The following is a 19203-nucleotide window of genomic DNA, read 5'->3' as shown; positions in this document are numbered from 1 at the left end:
GATTAAGATTTCCCCTCCCGCTCAGATGGGCTTTAGTGGAGTAAATCTGGGGATTATGATGTCAGAGGCCCGTGGTTGTCAGAGAGGAAATTTAATTGTCAGAGGAGTGCTGATGGCCAGGATTATGGCACGGCCAGTGAGGAAATGTAAGAATGGGAAGCCATGTCTGTGCCATAACCCTGTACAGTGAAACCTTCAGGGAAGAACATCAACCACTATTGGAATTTGAGAGTTGGTGGCCCATGGCGCTGAATGGATTGTTCAGATGCTTAGTCAGTGAGAGAGAGAGTTTTTTATTATCTTCTGCCTGCCCTTAATGCATCCTTGTCAAGTGGTAAGTAGTCTTGATTGTGATTATTATCTAAGTACTGTACGTACTATAATTCAGCAAGTTACCTCACTAATGTTCTAAAATGACATATGCCACATGGTGAAACCCCTCGTTCCTGTTGATCTCTTCGCATTCTAAAAGCCCATTCCTAACCATGTGTGTGTGTGTGTGTGTGTGTGTGTGTGTGTGTGTGTGTGTGTGTGTGTGTGTGTGTGTGTGTGTGTGTGTGTGTGTGTGTGTGTGTGTGTGTGTGTGTGTGTGTGTGTGTGTGTGTGTGTGTGTGTGTGCATGTTTCAGCCTGCCCCTGCTGCTGCTATTGAGGGGCTCACCAAGACCAAGAAGATGAAGGTGAAATGGACTCAGTTGGGCATGGTGTTCTTCCTGTTGCTCTCCCTGGTCATGACAGGATGTTTCCTCTGGCAGTACCAGCTGCCAAAGTTACTGCCAGGTAAGGCTCACTCCCTGCATTCAACCTTGTCCGTGATAACATTAGTACCAAACTGAAAATAATGTCAGGAGCAAGCAATTCAACATATTAAGCAGTAAACAGCATCAATTCACTCTAAACATTTCAGCCTGTCAATCTCTTGTGGTTTTGTTACATTGTGTCTGAGGTAAATGGGTAAAGATTACTCAAAGCTTATGATTATATTAGTGGTTACAGCATCTTTACATGTAATCTCTCTTAGACAGATCTACATAAACATAACTGGTACCATAGAATCTGTCGGGAAGGAATGGGATGTGTAGGATGAAAGCAGCAGAAATTCCGGTGTTTGGGTTTTTTGTCGCTGGTTATTTAGACATGATTTTGCAGGCATTAGCATCGTTCAAATTTCGGGAAAAGGGAGGGGACATTTCACCCATAACTTGCAAAGAGAGAGGGTGGAGCTCCTTGTTACGGTTCTGCTCCTCTTTCTAGCATCTCATCACCTCTTCTATTAACACGCATGGATCCAAAACTTAATTGAGCAGCTGACCAATTACCTGACACTTTAGTTCTGGGTTAACCGAGATTACAGTATGTAGCTCCTGCTTCCTCTGCATTAACGTTGACACATACAATCTGAGATTTTGCACACAAAGAAACCTCTAGAAATGAGTTAGTTGTTTTAAGGAAATAGAGAAAAGTTCCAACACATGGCAGTTCTCCCTTCAGAATGGATTTATTTGCCTGGAAGCCACATGAGGATACATTGAAGTGCTTCCAAGCAAGTCATTACAGTTGTCTGAGGTGTGATTGTGAAATCCTATTAGCTGTTTTCTATGGGTGGTCAATGGATTAGGCAGACAGTGCTTGAAATATGGATTTTCAGGTGAATAAAAGAGAAGAGCAGTTGTGGATGAAGTCAATCAAAATCATTCTGGTTTAATACAAGTTGCAACAGAGGCAATATCCAGCATTAGAGCAAAAAAAATGTCTAACTGGCCTCCACTATCAGCAGACAACTGTTCTGTCAACAAGGTCACTAAATCTTCTTAAAGACTGAGCAGGCTTAGCCACTGTCTGCAGAGTTTACAAGAAAGTATTCAGTTGAAGTCGGAAGTCTACATACACTTAGGTTGGAGTCATTAAAACTCGTTTTTCAACCACTCCACAAATTTCTTGTTAACAAACTATAGTTTTGGCAAGTCGGTTAGGACATTACTTTGACACAAGTAATTTTTCCAACAATTGTTTACAGACAGATTATTTCACTTATAATTCACTGTATCCCAATTCCAATGGGTCAGAAGTTTACATACACTAAGTTGACTGTGGCTTTAAACAGCTTGGAAAATTCCCGAAAACTATGTCATGGCTTCAGAAGCTTCTGATAGGCTATTTGACATCATTTGAGTCAATTGGAGGTGTACCTGTGGATGTATTTCAAGGCCTACCTTCAAACTCAGTGCCTCTTTGCTTGACATCATGGGAAAATCAAAATAAATCAGCCAAGACCTCAGAAAAAAATTGTAGACCTCCACAAGTCTGGTTCATCCTTGGTGTAACGGCTGTCTGAGGAAGAAGTGGACCAAAATGCGGCGGAGTTAGGGTTCGTCATATTTAATTAAACGAACACTATGCAATTTACAAAAACAACAAAACTGACAGCCAACACAGTCCTGTCAGGTGCAACCACAATGACAAGCACAATTACGCACGAAACACAAAGGAAACGTAGGCAACTTATGTGTGACTCCCAATCAACCACAACCTTCTACAGCTGTGCCTGATTGGAAGTCACACGGCCAAAATCTATGAAACAATAAAAAAACACACACTCCCTTCTGCCACATCCTGACCCAACTACACCCTCTACTGGTCAGGACGTGACAGTACACCCCCCCCCCCCCCCCCCCCTCAAAGGTGCATACCCCGAAATGCACCTACAGAAAACACAGAAAAAAAAACCCAAAACGACAACAAACAAAAAAAATCCCATAAACAAAAAAAGGGGAGGGAAGGGAGGGTGGCTGCCGTCAACAACGGCACTGTGCTACACCCTCCCTCCCCAACCCACCTATCCTGGAGGTGGCTCAGGTGCAGGACGTGGACCTCGCTCCACCTTCGGCGTCGCCCACTTCGGTGGCGCCGATAGCTGCGCCGAGCAGACGGGCCACTCGGGCTGACCCTGGCAGACGGACCACTCGGGCTGGGCCGGAGGACAGGCGGGCCACTCGGGCTGGGCCGGAGGACAGGCGGGCCACTCGGGCTGGGCCGGAGGACAGCGGGCCAGTCGGGCTGGGCCGGAGGACAGGCAGGGCACCCTGGCAGATCCGAGCAGGCGGGCACCTCTGGCAGACCCGGGCAGTCGGGCCACTCTGGCAGCTCCGGCACGACGGGCCACTCTGGCAGCTCTGGCACGACGGGCCACTCTGGCAGATCCGGCACAACGGGCCACTCTGGCAGATCCGGCACGACGGGCCACTCTGGCAGATCCGGCACGACGGGCCACCCTGGCAGATCCGGCACGACGGGCCACCCTGGCAGATCCGGCACGACGGGCCACTCTGGCAGATCCGGCACGACTTGCCACACTGGCAGATCCGGCACGACGGGCCACCCTGGCAGATCCGGCACGACGGGCCACCCTGGCAGATCCGGCATGACGGGCCACTCTGGCAGATCCGGCACGACGGGCCACTCTGGCAGATCCGGCTCAGGATTCACCAGGCTGGGGAGACATAATGGAGGCCTGGCTCTGGGCGCAGGCCCTGGACTCACCAGTCTGGGAAGACCCGCTGGAGGCCTGGTTTGAGGAGGTGGCACAGGAGAGACCAGGGTGGAGAGACCCACTGGAGGACTGGTCCATGGAGGAGACACGGGCTTGACCAGGATAGGGAGACCCACTGGAGGACTGGTCCGTGGAGGAGACACGGGCTTGACCAGGATAGTGAGACCCACTGGAGGACTGGTCCGTGGAGGAGACACGGGCTTGACCAGGATAGGGAGACCCACTGGAGGACTGGTCCGTGGAGGAGACACGGGCTTGACCAGGATAGGGAGACCCACTGGAGGACTGGTCCGTGGAGGAGGCACGGGCTTGACCAGGATAGGAAGACATGCAGGAGGCCTGGTTCTGGGCGTAGGCACAGGACGTGCAGGGCTGGGAAGACATGCAGGAGGCCTGTTTCTGGGCGCAGGCACAGTCTTTACCAGACAACCAGCACGCACCTCAGGACGAGTATGGAGAGCTGCCTCAGGTGACATCATTCCCACGACACGCTCATTAGGGCGAATGCCGTACTTTATGCACCACACTAGCAGCTCTCTCATCTCTCTCTCTCTTAATTTCCCCATTAACCCCGTCACAGTCTCTGCCTCATATCCCTCGCTCACCTCCAATGTCATCCCGACTGGCTCTGGTTCCGACCTCAGCTCCACCGACTGTCCCGTGTGCCCCCCCAATTTTTTTTTATTGGGGCTGCCTCTCGCGCTCGTTGCGCTCTCTCTCCTCGTAATAGCGCCTCTCCGCTCTCGCCGCTTCAATCTCCCACTGCGGGAGGCGATAATCCCCAGCCTGAGGCCATGGTCCCTCTCCGTCCAGGATTTGTTCCCAAGTCCATTGGTCCACAACGCTGTACTCCTGCTGCTCCTTCCTCTTCCGCCGCTTGGTCCTGGTTTGGTGGGTAATTCTGTAACGGCTGTCTGAGGAAGAAGTGGACCAAAATGCAGCGGAGTTAGGGTTCGTCATATTTAATTAAACGAACACTATGCAATTTACAAAAACAACAAAACTGACAGCCAACACAGTCCTATCAGGTGCAACCACGATGACAAGCACAATTACCCACGAAACACAAAGGAAACGTAGGCAACTTATGTGTGACTCCCAATCAACCACAACCCTCTACAGCTGTGCCTGATTGGAAGTCACACTGCCAAAATCAATGAAACAATAAAAAAACACACACTCCCTTCTGCCACATTCTGACCCAACTACACCCTCTACTGGTCAGGACGTGACACTTGGGAGCAATTTACAAATGCCTGAAGGTACCACGTTCATCTGTACAAACAATAGTACACAAGTATAAACACCATGGGACCATGCAGCCGTCATACCGCTCAGGAAGGAGACGCATTCTGTCTCCTAGAGATTAACATACTTTGGTGCGAAAAGTGCAAATCAATCCCAGAACAACAGCAAAGGACTTTGTGAAGATTCTGGAGGAAACAGGTACAAAAGTATCTATATCCACAGTAAAACGAGTCCTATATCAACATAACCTGAAAGGCCGCTCAGCAAGGAAGAAGCCACTGTTCCAAAACTGCCATAAAAAAGGCAGATTACAGTTTGCAACTGCACATGGGGACAAAGATTTTTTGGAGAAATGTCCTCTGGTCTGATGAAACAAAAATGGAACTCTTTGGCCCCAATGACCATCGTTATTTTCTGATGAAAAGGGGGGAGGCTTGCAAGCGGAAGAACATCATCCCATCCTCGAAGCACGGGGGTGGCAGCATCATGTTGTGGGGGTGCTTTGCTACAGGAGGGACTGGTGCACTTCACAAAATAGATGGCATCATGAGGGAGGAAAATTATGTGGATATATTGAATGTCAAGACATCAGTCAGGAAGTTAAAGCTTGGTCACAAATGGGTCTTCCAAATTGACAATGACCCCAAGCATACTTCCAAAGTTGTGGCAAAATGGCTTAGAGACAACAAAGTCAAGGTATTGGAGTGGCCATCACAAAGCCCTGACCTCAATCCTATAGAAAATGTGTGGGCAGAACTGAAAAAGCATGTGTGAGCAAGGAGGCCTACAAACCTGACTCAGTTACACCAGCTCTGTCAGGAGGAATGGGCCAAAATTCAACCAACTTATAGTGGGAAGCTTGTGGAAGGCTACCCAAAACATTTGACCAAAGTTAAACAATTTAAAGGCAATGGCACCAAATACTAATTGAGTGTGTGTAAACTTCTGACCGACTGGGAATGTGATGAAAGAAATAAAAGCTGAAATGACTAATTCTCTCTACTATTATTCTGACATTTCACAATCTTAAAATAAAGTGGTGATCCTCACTTACCTAAGACAGGGAATTTTTACTAGGATTAAAAGTCAGGAATTGTGAAAAACTGAGTTTAAATGTATTTGGTGTATGTAAACTTCCGACTTCAACATCAGCCCTTAGACAGGCCAAAGGTCTGTTTAAGAAGTAAGATGATCATCAGTAGTCAGTTACAACAGATAATTGTATAATAATACAATTTTCCCACTACAGTGCTCACAGTGAAGCAACCTACTGTAGTGCTAAAGGTGTTTTTAGATTGTCCGCCTATTTCTGATGACAGTGAGAGATGCTACTGTACTTTCCCCTTAACGTCTTCTTTGCTAAAAGTTTCTGTGGCAGCTATTTGAGAAAGTAATATTATAGAGAACTTATAGGGAAATATAAAGTGTAGTCAATGGTTTTATTTTCCAAATTTAGCGGTCATCTTTACCCCTAGGCTTTAGTTGCATTCTTTACTGAAGTGCTGCTTCTTACACTTTTACTCTTTCAGTAGCACACCATGGCTGTATGATCTAGCACTGGATCTGAATTCATTAACATACTGTAGGCCTATGGGCCTGTTGACTATAGTAACTCTCGGAGCTATAAAGGCTAGATCTAATCCTATGTAAATGAGAGTCTCCGTTAACTGCTCATTCAAAATTCACAGTGCGTTCGGAATGAATCACCTTTATGACTATGTACTTGTGTGCAAATTGGATCCTTTGTGGTAGCCTAGAGACATGGGAACTCAGGTGATTAATGAAGTCCTGTGCAAGTCCATTATGGCACATTGTGTTTGTCTCCTTGTCATGTCATACATATTACTCCACCAACATCAAGTGTGAATTTCAATAAACGCCCAACTTCTTTCCCCTTCTTCCTATATCTCTCTCTGTCTCTCTGCCAGATGAAGGCATGGGAGGCAATGCCAAATCAGAACGGATGTGCCCACGCTTCCCTGAGCCTCTCCCCCTGGAACACCCTATCCCTACCCTGAAAGAGGCACTAGAAAAGGTAAGAGCTCCCTTGGGCCATTCAGACTAGGCACATTCTGCTCATGTCCAACTAAGAACAGGGAACATGTGTTAATGATAATGCTTTATAACAATTGCCTAGACACACTCCCCCAGAGGGGTTGTATTACCATGCAGAAAAATATGTTTGATAAAGAAAGTATGTTTGATAAAGAAGCCTCTGAGCGGGACGTGACCCGTTCCTGCATTAATATAACTCAGACAGTGAAGGGCATTCTACAAAACAGAGAGGAGAGGAGAGCAGTCCTACCAGTCCCAGCACATATCCGTACGAGCAGCGGTCTGTTATGGATGAGTGTTGAAATTCCCATTGGAATCCTATTAACAATGTCCTCAGAATGACAAAAACACATTGGAACTCCTTGTATCTTTTATATAGAACCGAATATCCCTGCATACGTTAAGACATTACTGCTTTGGCCCTCATAAAAACAGAGAGACATAATCTCTAAGGTAGGTTGTCATTCTGACAGTGTCCATTGACAGTGTCATTCCATCTGCCTATTACCTGTGACAGTTAAGAATAATGTCAGTTCATTCAGCATCTGCCAAGCCTTGGCAGTAAATGCACCTCCATCACAACAAATCAATAGGAAGCAGTCTATTTTTGTCCACATAGTGCCTTAAAGTCTTCAAGACCCAGGGTAACTTTTGAACATCTTGTTTACTGAAACTACAGTACAACCTTGAGGGAGAGTCTGTGAATCAATTTGTTTCTCAGTAAGAATTTCTGTTTTGTAGTGTTTACAGCTATAGTAGTCGATATAAATGCTTATAAGTGTTATGTTCTCACTCAGGTGGACACACTGCTGCGCCAGAGTGTCAACCCTGCCAGTCTTCCCTCTTTGTCGGCCATTGTGATTTTCAATGACACCGTTCTGTGGACTGGTAACTTTGGCAAGAGGAACGGAAGTGACCCACTCTCAGCTCCACCCAATGAATACACCATCTATAGGTAAGGAGCAGCAGAGATGTCAGGGCTCTTTGGGCCCTCCAGGGGGATGACCAAGACAGGTCTGTTCATTTTGGTGTCATGGTCATTAATTATAAGCACCCTTAGCCCTTTCTTATTAATTTCTTAATTCGGGGACATGCGTGTAATTCCGTTGTCCGATTGCATTAGCTTGCAATCATAGCACTATTACATTGTATGACGTACTACGTGCTCTGAGCATGTGAATGTCCTATCAGTCACAGCTTTATTGCTGCTCTTGATAGAGGCATTGACGTCACACAGCAATTAGCCTCTGACACAGTTAGCCACTACAATGCACCGTCATGTACCAAAAAGCTGTAATAGGTTTTCTGGCTTCAGAGTACAGTTGTCAACACTGACCAACAGGAGTCTATATTCACTGATGCACAGCTTCCAGTTAGAGTGATCATTACCAAATGAAATGAGAGCTGTTAAAGTCATGTGACTTTGCTTTAGCGCTTTACTGAAAGATAGACTCAGTGAGATGACGCTGCAACGAACAGCCCCGGAGATATTTAAATGAGCGCGATGCAAGACTTCGCTCTCACAGTCACACAGAGTATCTGTGCATGTGAACGGGTGGGTTTCACCCTGCTACAATGTGGTACTTTAAAAAAAAAAAAAAAAATTTAAACTATAGCTTTGGGACCAAAACTGCAGAGAAGTTTGGCCTTGTGCTTCAACGATTTTAGTTGTTGCGGACATTGACCCACTAAGGCTGTTTACACAGCCACCGTAAGAACCCAAATCTGATTTTCTTTCTATATCCAATCTTTTTTTCTGACTGTCCACACTCAGTTTTAGATGTAACCCATATCAGATTTAAGCAATCACACTGATGTAGCCTCTGAAGTAGCACACAGATGCAATGCTCATTTCTTGATACTGATCCTTTAACTTTTGAGGTGGTTGTCATGGTAATGGCAGGTCATGTGCCAAAAAAAACAACTTTATATGGCTGTTGTATAAATCAGAAGTCAAAAGATCAGATTTCATGTGTATTTTTTGCTGTTTACACATTAGCAAAAGATCATATAGGTATCAGATATGCAAATAATTGGTCAAATATTTGAATTGGGATGCCTGTGTAAACAGCCTACAGTATGTATTTGCTTTGTGCATGCAATGTCATCTCGGTGAGTCTACCTTTAATTTTGACACACGTATTTGGGGAGTTTCTCCCATTCTTCTCTGCAGATCCTCTCAAGCTCTGTCAGGTTAAATGGGGAGCGTTGCTGTACAGCTATTTTCAGGTCTCTCCGGAGAGGTTTGATCGGGTTCAAGTCCGGGCTCTGGCTGGGTCACTCAAGGACATTCAGAGACTTGTCCCGAAGCCACTCCGGCATTGTCTTGGCTGTGTGCTTAGGGTTGTTGTCCTGTTGGAAGGTGAACCTTAGCCCCAGTCAGGTCCTGAGCGCGCTGGAGCAGGTTTTCATTAAGAATCTCTCTTTACTTTGCTCCGTTCATCTTTCCCTCAATCCTGACTAGTCTCCCAGTCCCTACCACTGAAAACATCCCCATAGCTTGATGCTGTCACCACCATGCTTCACCGTAGGGATGGTGCCAGGTTTCCTACAGACATGACGCTTGGCATTCAGGCCTAAGAGTTCAATCTTGGTTTCATTAGACAAGAGAATCTTGTTTCTCATGGTCTGAGAGTCCTTTAGGTAACTTTTAGCAAACTCCAAGCGGGCTGTCATGTGCCTTTTACTGAGGAGTGGCTTCCGTTTGGCCACTTTAGCATAAAGGCCTGATTGGTGGAGTGCTGCTGAGATGGTTGTCTTTCTGGAAGGTTCTCCTATCTCCATAGAGGAACTCTGGAGCTCTGTTAGAGTGACCATCGGTTTCTTGGTCAACTCCCCGACCAAAGCCCTTCTCCCCAGTTTTCTCAGTTTGGCCGGGCGGCCAGCTTTAGGAAGAGTCTTGGTTGTTTCAAACTTCTTCCATTTATGAATGATGGAGGCGACTGATCTTGGGGACCTTCAAATGTTTTGGTACCCTTCTCCAGATCTGTGCTTCAACACAATCCTGTCTCGGAGCTCTACAGACAATTCCTTCAACCTCAGGGCTTGGTTTTTGCGCCGACATGCACTGTCAACTGTGCAACCTTATGTACTTTAGACAAGTGTATGCCCATCCAAATCATGCCTTTTCAAATTGTTATTTTACAGTAAACCAATCGACAGACTTTCAGCACCCTTATAGGGAAGGACATTCAAGAAGCACAGCACTAACACAAATGACTGATGATTGGCTGAGTGAAATTGATAAAAAAAGATTGTCGGGGGTGTTTTGTTAGACTTCATTGTGACTTTTGACATTATTGATCATAGTCTTTTGCCGGAAAACGTATGTGTTATGGCTTTACACCCCCTGCTATATTGTGGATGAAGAGTTACCTGGCTAACAGCTCGGACACCCATGCATACCCCACAAGACATGCCACCAGAAGTCTTTTCACAGTCCTCCAATCCAGAATACACTTTGGGAGGTGCACAGTACTACATAGAGGCATGACTACATGGCTACATTCCACATCAAGTAACTCATGCAAGCAGTAAAATTAGATTTAAAAAACAGATAAAAATACATCTTATGGAAGGGCGGGGACTGTGAAGCAACACAAACATGGGCACAGACACATGCATACATACACACGATAACATATGCACTATACACACACACGTACACATGGATTCTGTGTTGTAGATGTGATAGTAGAGTAGGGGCCTGAGGGCTGTCATGAACCCGGCTCAAAGTGTGTAACAAAAAGGGAGACAATGTGGAGATAAGGAGTAACAAAAAATATTTATTAACTAAAGTAAACTAAATATAATTAACAATGGTGTGTGTTGTCAGTAATCAGTAGTGTAAGTGAGTGGTTGCGTGCATAAATGTGATAATGAGGGTTGTTGAAAGGTGCCAACGCAAACAACCAAAAACAGCCACAAAAACAGCCACAAAAACAGCCACAAAAACAGCCACAACCAAAATCTGTGTCTGCATGGAGAGAGTCTCCTCAATGAATGGGGAAGATGTGTATTTATCCCCAGGACACACCCGAACCCAGGTGTGTCCCATTTCGCTGACGACCCTCCCAGCTCCGCCCGCCGACATCCTATTAAGGAAAACAAGAGCAAAGAGAAAGAATTCGGCAGACAGAGTGGGAGGGTCGTCACAGAGCACACACTTAATATGTTGTGAAATCTGTTGTGAATGTATTGTAAAGTTTACCATTTTTTTATAACTGCCTTAATTTTGCTAGAGCCCAGGAAGAGTAGTTGCTGCCTTGGCAGCACTGCTGTATTTTTTTCAGATTTGTGGTATGTTTTCATCTCAGCAATAAATTGGAGCCTAAAATTGGCTTAAAAATGTCTGGCCGGGATGAAATCAAAGGAGTGTTGTCGACAAGCCCATTGTACCATCAACAATGCCCGTTTCAAATCCAATTTACTTGATGTTTGTGGAGATTGCATTCATGATAAATCAAACGGATTAAGCGTAAATTACCTTTAAAAGTCGATTGCAATACTCTTGTCGGCCATGTGCCTTTGATTGAATACTGACCAACTTTATGTCTTGAACTACGGTATGTATGGGCTATTATGTCTTCATCTACATTGGCTCCAGATTCTCTCCAGCTCTGTCTTGAGTGTTGTCAGCATGGCCCTTGAATAGACATATACTGTAGTATGATGATGTCATTTTAAACTCCAAACCCCTCAGTGTGTTAATGGAGGTAAAAATGATGCTGTCGCAAGAATGTCTGCGGTATGAGGCAGAGAAAACATTGTGAGGTCAAAAGCCTGAGTGTAGAAAGCTTTAGAGAGTGCATGTGAAAATGAAAGAATGTTACAATAAGTTAATCCTCTGAAAGGAAGAATAGTACTCATTTGTGCATGCTTGCCATAGTTTTTGTTGTAATGATTTCTTTAAAAGCTTTTTGCAGGCATCGGGGGATTTACAGTAGTAATTAACACCTGTTTGATTCCTGCCCTACAGGATTGCCAGCCTTTCAAAGATCTTCCCAACGCTGATGCTGTACAGGCTGTGGGAGGATGGGAAGATTGCCTCTCTGGATGACCCACTTGAGAAATATGTGGAGAATTTCACCATTAAAAACCCTCTGGGCAAGTCACGGGACTCTGAGCTCAAGTACGTGACAGACGGTCTGATCTTTCTGGACAGTGGAGAGGTTCAGATCCGCTCCTCCTCTGTCACCCTGCGCAGGATGGCCAGCCAGCTCTCAGGTGAGATACGGACGGCCCCCCACCCCCACCCCCCCATCCCACCTGGGATTGGAAACCAGGTCATGTCGACCCTTTATACGACTGTGAGGGGAAACCCGTTTTGTGCCTAATGTGCTCAGCTGCAGTGTTGAAAACTTTCATGCTATTATGACCAAAATGGCCACTATAATGTAATATTGATGATCTTATTCATTGATTCAATTTAAATGCCACCATACTGCAATCTCTAGTCAGAGCCCTTAAACCTCTAAGCAGGTTTCTAGATTGCCTTCTAAGGTGGTAAACACTTCTGACGTTACAGAAACTGTTCAGATTGTCACTGCATCTGCTTATCATCAGAAATAGATCATGTGAGTGCTGAGGGACGATGAATTCCACTTATTGATGGGTGACGCTCTAAATTGACAAAAACCTTGGTAATGGTAACATCTACACTAATATACAGGCCAATGTGCCAGTGACATACACCTTCTACAGAATAGTATGTCTTGTCTTTTTATTAGCATATTACACCACAAAATCCAAGCCTGTTACTTCAATATGGCACCCTACAATACCTTGCTTTGAAACATAGGTTTGATTTGATTTGCATTTTGATCATTGAGGCATGAAGGTTGAACTCAATAATTTATTGAGGAGAGTACTTGATGTTTCAGACTAGACTTTGATACTGATGGATTTCTGAGCTGTACATTAAATGAAATGATCAGTGACATACATTGCAGATGACATGCTGGAATAACAGTTGAGGGCCTCATTTTAGTTCAAATTAATTGAAATCGTTGTGAGCTTTATTTGTCATACTAGCTAAATTAATGTATTTGCTTTCTTTATACGTAAACACTAAAGATGTTGTGTTTTGTTAACTGCAGGTCTACCCAGAAGACTTAGAGCCACTAACCTGCTATGGAAGGGGAAAACACAGGCTGCAGTGAATCTGCTGCAAGACGATGTCCTCGTTGCAGACCCTGGCACCAAGTAAGACCTTAAAGCCCATCGTTCGATATCAGAAGAGCAATATAGTAATTCAAATGTTGTGCATGTCCTTGTGCCATTTAACATTCAGTCAATATTTGCTGTGTGTAATATAATGGAGCATATTTGCTTCACTCATTTGGATGTAAATAGACGGCTCAGGTGTTTAATTCCATCACTCCCGTGGGCTGTATTAACCCTGCAGTCTGCCCTATCATAATGACTTCCCACTCTGCTGCTCTGTGTTTTGCAGATGCCACTACAGTAACCTAGCCTTCTCCTTATTGGCCCACGTCATGGCTGAGAAGGTGGTGGGCATGGACTACCAGCGCTGGATCAATGATAACATCCTGGACCGGCTGGGGATGGAGGATACAGGCTTCGACATCACCCCAGGGATCCACAGCCAGATGGCTGTGGGCGTCTACTCCAGTGGCCAGCCAGCCCCTCTGTATGACCTGGGTTGGTATCGCCCCTCAGGCCAGATGTTCTCCACTGCCGCTGACCTTGCCAAGCTGGCTATGATGCTGCTGGGGGCCTACCATCGCAAACTCCTGGAGCCTGACACCCTGAAAATCATGCTGACCCCTCTGTTCCGCTGTGATAAGGACTACTTTGCAAACCGCACCGGCACACCATGGGAGGTGAATGAGCAGTTGGGCTATGAGGTGGTGCGTAAAGACGGAGACCTAGACGGCTACTCAGCCACCTTCTCACTGGTGCCCAGGCTCAAGCTGGGCCTGGTAGTGCTGATGGCTGGCACCAGACCTCAGAACCAGGATGTGTTGGCCAAGGCTTACAGCCACATAATACCCGCCATGGAGAGGGCTTTCCGGGAGTCCAAGAAGATCCTCATCCCTCCCCCTAATCCAGACCCTTACATAGGCTTCTTCACCTACGGAAACATTACCTTCTATGAGATCAAAGCTGGAGCAGACGGGGTTCTGATCATGCAGCAGTTTGGTCCCCAGATTGAGGACCTGATCCCAGAGAGATATCGGACAATAAAGCTGAACTACCTTGTGGACAGGGTGTTCAGGGTGGTGTTTGAGAAAGAGTACCCTTGTGTCTTGCGGGTCAGCACTGCGTCTGTCTCCCTTGAGGCCCAAGACGGGCAGCTCTTTAACTTTTATGTGTTTGACAAGCGGGGTCTGTCCCCTGGCTTCGATGCACCAGGACTGAATACATACAATGTGGTCAGGATAGCCCATAGGCCGACTTTCTCGAACTAACTGAACTCATACATTGGAAAGGCGCATGAATGTGCAGGATGAAGGTCCTGTTTGGGTCTGTAGCCTATATTTAATAATGATATTCTATATTGAAAGAGCACATTGCTGGAGGACAGTGAGTGGACAATACCATGATGCATTGCAAAAGAAGGTACACAGCTAGAAAAAAAGGTGTTTAATTTACCCATTGTTGTCAACTCTTGTACATAATGTTTTCTTTGATTTCCATGTCAAATAATGGCATTGTACATAAACAGCATTTTTATACAGTTGGTAACCTGACCTTAAACATATTATACTGTACACACTTATTGTATTGTGGCACAGTAATAGAGGGGTTGGTTGTTTAGCAACAAAACCGATGCGCGTGCAACCATGGGGCAAAATAGACAGGTTTGGCTTGGATTGTTGACAACATGTAAACTATATTTAGTCTCTTGAAAACATAAAGACATTTGCACAATGAGAACTTGTTGTCTCTCAAATACATTGTTACAGTTGTTGGTGAGCTAGCTAGCTAATTTTAGGCATATTAGCATTGACATGACATCAGTCAAAACACCTCAAAACAAGACATGGTATCAATAACAAGAGGACATGAGCTGAAACAAGACCCACATGGCAGTTTCTTGTCATTCTTTCTAGCAATCTGGCCGTCCAGAATGACAACAACATGCTGTCTTCTGCCCCATGGAAGCGCACACATCGTTTTCGTGATGTTGTCAGCTATCCCATCTATTGAGTCTTTCCTATGTTCTGCACATTTTTACCTTACTTTTATCAGCTTGTTCTATCCTTACAATGCATTTGTAAGAAAAAACTGCATGGAAATATGGCAAGCAGGAATCAATCAACACAATTCAATTGTAACACTTTCATTTGCATGTGGAAGTTCATGTTTTCTTGCCCTATGAATTTCATTTTGATTAATCAAAAGATGTGCAATGTATGTTTAAACTGCAGCAAAACATGGATTTATTTGTATTTGTTATCAATGAATCGCCTGATCATTTTTGACCTGCGGAAAATCCATAAGATATGTTCATGCCAAACAAAAATAAAGTCTGATTTTTAAATAGTGATAATGTTGGCATGTTTCGGCAAGGAGACCTTCTACAGTATCTGTAGCCATACTGTACAGTAAGTATACTGTGTGTGAGAACAGACCAAAATGCAGTCCAACCTTTGAGCAAAAATATATGCTTAAAAAGGGGATTGGGGACATAGTGGTATAGTTCCAGGAATGACTCTGCACTTTATCATCCCAATTCGGACTCATTTAAATCCTCCTTATGAATAGATTTATATGACAAATATCTGTAGCTCATAAACAGACTCACAAAGAATAACCTTAAGTGATCCTCTTCTTTGGCATTTAGATTTTCTAATGTAATACTAAGTAGGGGAAAAACATACAGTTATGACTAACTAGTGTTCCCTGAAAGAGGGAAACAAGGTACAACACAGCTATGGGGGAGTTTGCGTGCTAGCGCCCTCTACTGCCTCACCAGAAGCCCCGCCCTCCACAGGTGATAAACTTGAGGCACTGATTCATTCCTTCAATTCAGTACCTCTCTTCACCGAGCCCAGAACTGGGCGGCACTGAGCCGAACAGGTGTTGTACCTCGTTTTCCTCCTTCAGGGAGCCGTAGTTATAGTAATATCGGTACGTTCCCTTTCAGTAGGTCAACTCAGTACAATAGCTATGGGGACATGAAATCAAGCCCTAAGCCGACCCCAGTGGACACCAAATGAAATGGCCCATGGCAGACCACCCAGGGTTCCAACCCAACAGGTTGGTACCGGTATTGCGCAATAAGCGCGCTGCCTAATGACCCTCTTCTGCCTCAGTCGTAAGCACACTGTGGGCTACACTAGGGTCAGTGAAATCCAAGCAATAAAACCTCACAAGTGTGGTGATGCCTAACTCGGCGCAGCACAAATAACTCCGACAGGCAACCCTCTACACAACAAGATGCCGCCAGACCCCTGGTGGAGTGGGCGCATACACCATTAGGTAATCCCTGCCTTTTGCTGTCATATGCCAGAGAAAATAGCCTCCACAATCCAGTGGGCGAGACGCTGCTTAGCCGGATTAACAAAACAGACAACAAGTTGGTCACACAAACAGACACCCCAAAAGCATCTTAAGGCTAAATTCTGTAGTCAATGAACAGCATTCTTACATAGGTTTTCCTCTTGTCTAGATGGGATAGGGCAGTGTGCATTGTGATGGTGATTGCATTGTCTGTGGACCTATTGGGGCGGTAAGCAAATTTAAGTGTGTCTAGGGTGACAAGTAGGGTGGATCCTTGACTAGTCTCTCAAAGCACTTCATGATGACAGCAGTGAGTGCTACGGGGCGATAGTCATTTAGCTCAGTTACCTTGGCTATCTTGGGAACAGGATCAATGGTGGCCATCTTGAAGCATGTGGGAACAGCAGACTGGGACAGGGATTGATTGAATATGTCCGTAAACACACCAGCCAGCTGGTCTGCGCAAACTCTGAGGACGCGGCTAGGGATGCTGTCTGGGCCGGCAGCCTTGCGAAGGTTAACACGTTTAAATGTTTTACTCACATCGGCCACAGAGAAGGAGATCCCACATTCTTTGGTAGCGGTTCATGTCAGTGGCACCGTATTTTCCTCAAAGCGCACAAAGAAGTTGTTTAATTTGTCTGGAAGCAAGACGTCAATGTCCGCTATGGGGCTGGTTTTCTTTTTGTAATCCGTGATTATCTGTAGACCCTGCCACATACGTCTCATGTTTGAGCTGTTGAATTTCAACTCTATACTGACACTTTGCTTGTTTGATTGCCTTACGGAGGGAATAACTACACTGTTTGTATTCGGCAATATTCTCAGTTGCCTTGCCATGATTAAATGCGGTGGTACATGCTTTCAGTTTTGCACGAATGCTGCCATCAATCCACGGTTTCTGGTTAGGGAAGGTTTTAATAGTCACAGTGGGTATAACATCTCCTATACACTTCCTTATAAACTCGCTCACCGAGTCAGTGTATACATCAATGTTGTTATCTGAGGCTACCCGGAACATATCCCAGTCCACGTGATCGAAGCAATCTTGAAGCGTTGAATCCGATTGGTCAGACCAGTGTTGGATAGACCTAAGCATGGGCGCTTCCTGTTTTAGTTTCTGACTATAGGAGGGGAGCCTCAAACACCAAGTTAGGCATACCTTAATTTAAAATAGGCCATCATCACTGTCAATTGTGAATGATAATTCTTCACGTTTTACCAGCTAAATGTCCAAACTGCATGCCAATCATTTGATCTCAATCAGTTGTATGTGAATATGCATTTAGATCTTGAATTACTGTTTCATGAGAGAATTAAAGCAGATGGTGTTTACAAACTATTAGCCTTTCTTGTATGCATATTTTGTTTAAAACAAATCATATATCCTGCCTAGTGGCGTGTGCTGTTGAGTTTTGGCTGTATTCATCTTTTTTTGTTGGACTATTCAGATTCAAAACGATTGAGGATGTTGTCGTGTTTCGGACTTCTTTAATGTGATGACAAGTTATTTTATCAAATCGATTACCTCTGAACTGCCGACCGCCGCTGAAGACTCTGGGCTGCAGGCCGCCGCTGAAGACTCTGGGCTGCAGACCGTCGCTGAAGACTCGGGGCTGCAGACCGTCGCTGAAGACTCCGGACTGGAGAGCGTCTCTGTAGGTTCCGGACTGAGGACCTTCGCTGCAGGCTCCGTGCCATAGATCATCACTACTGGTTCTGCGCCATGGATCATCACTGGAGGCTCCGGGCCATGGATTATCACTGGAGGCTTCGTGCCATGGATCATCCCTACAGGCTCTGGGCCATGGATCATCACTGGAGGCTTCGTGCCATGGATCATCCCTACAGACTCCGGGCCATGGATCATCAAATCAAATCAAATCAAATGTATTTATATAGCCCTTCGTACATCAGCTGATATCTCAAAGTGCTGTACAGAAACCCAGCCTAAAACCCCAAACAGCAAGCAATGCATGTGAAAGAAGCACGGTGGCTAGGAAAAACTCCCTAGGAAAAACTCCCTAGAAAGGCCAAAAACCTAGGAAGAAACCTAGAGAGGAACCAGGCTATGAGGGGTGGCCAGTCCTCTTCTGGCTGTACAGGGTGGATATTATAACAGAACATGGTCAAGATGTTAAAATGTTCATAAATGACCAGCATGGTCAAATAATAATAATCATAGTAGTTGTCGAGGGTGCAACAAGCACGTCCGGTGAACAGGTCAGGGTTCCATAGCCGCAGGCAGAACAGTTGAAACTGGAGCAGCAGCACGGCCAGGTGGACTGGGGACAGCAAGGAGTCATCATACCAGGTAGTCCTGAGGCATGGTCCTAGGGCTCAGGTCCTCCGAGAGAAAGACAGAAAGAGAGAAAGAGAGAATTAGAGAGAGCAAATTTAAATTCACACAGGACACCGGATAAGACAAGAGAAATACTCCAGATGTAACAGACTGACCCTAGCCCCCCGACACATAAACTACTGCAGCATAAATACTGGAGGCTGAGACAGGAGGGATCAGAAGACACTGTGGCCCCATCCGATGATACCCCCGGACAGGGCCAAACAGGCAGGATATAACCCCACCCACTTTGCCAAAGCACAGCCCCCACACCACTAGCCCCCACACCACCATCATCACTGGAGGCTTCGTGCCATGGATTATCACTGGAGGCTTCGGACCATTGATCATCACTGGAGGCTTCCTACGGGGAGCTGGAACCGGTCTCACCAGACTGGGGAGACGCACAGGAGACTGGGTGCGCAGAGCAGGCACAGGGCACACTGGGCCGTGAAGGCGCACCGGAGGTCTGGAGCTCAGGGCTGGCACAACCCGTCCTGGCTCGATGTTGACTTTAGTCCGGCAAGGGCGGAGCGCTG

General features: G+C 45.6%; 1 protein-coding gene across 1 annotated transcript; it reads left to right on the top strand.

Moving 5' to 3' along the window:
- The first annotated feature begins 631 nt into the window (after window positions 1–631).
- lactbl1b (lactamase, beta-like 1b) lies at window positions 632–15361 on the top strand. The gene is made up of 6 exons (XM_014166657.3): window positions 632–779; window positions 6726–6832; window positions 7650–7807; window positions 11831–12078; window positions 12951–13056; window positions 13307–15361. Exons 1-6 carry the CDS (start codon window positions 674–676, stop codon window positions 14283–14285), a joined length of 1704 nt encoding a protein of 567 aa, XP_014022132.2. The 5' UTR covers window positions 632–673; the 3' UTR covers window positions 14286–15361.
- The last annotated feature ends 3842 nt before the right edge of the window (window positions 15362–19203 follow it).

The sequence above is a fragment of the Salmo salar genome, chromosome 22 (assembly GCF_965601325.2).
Source record: "Salmo salar chromosome 22, fSalSal1, whole genome shotgun sequence".
Taxonomy (NCBI): Eukaryota; Metazoa; Chordata; class Actinopteri; order Salmoniformes; family Salmonidae; genus Salmo; species Salmo salar.
This window is presented reverse-complemented; position numbering and strand designations above follow the sequence as displayed.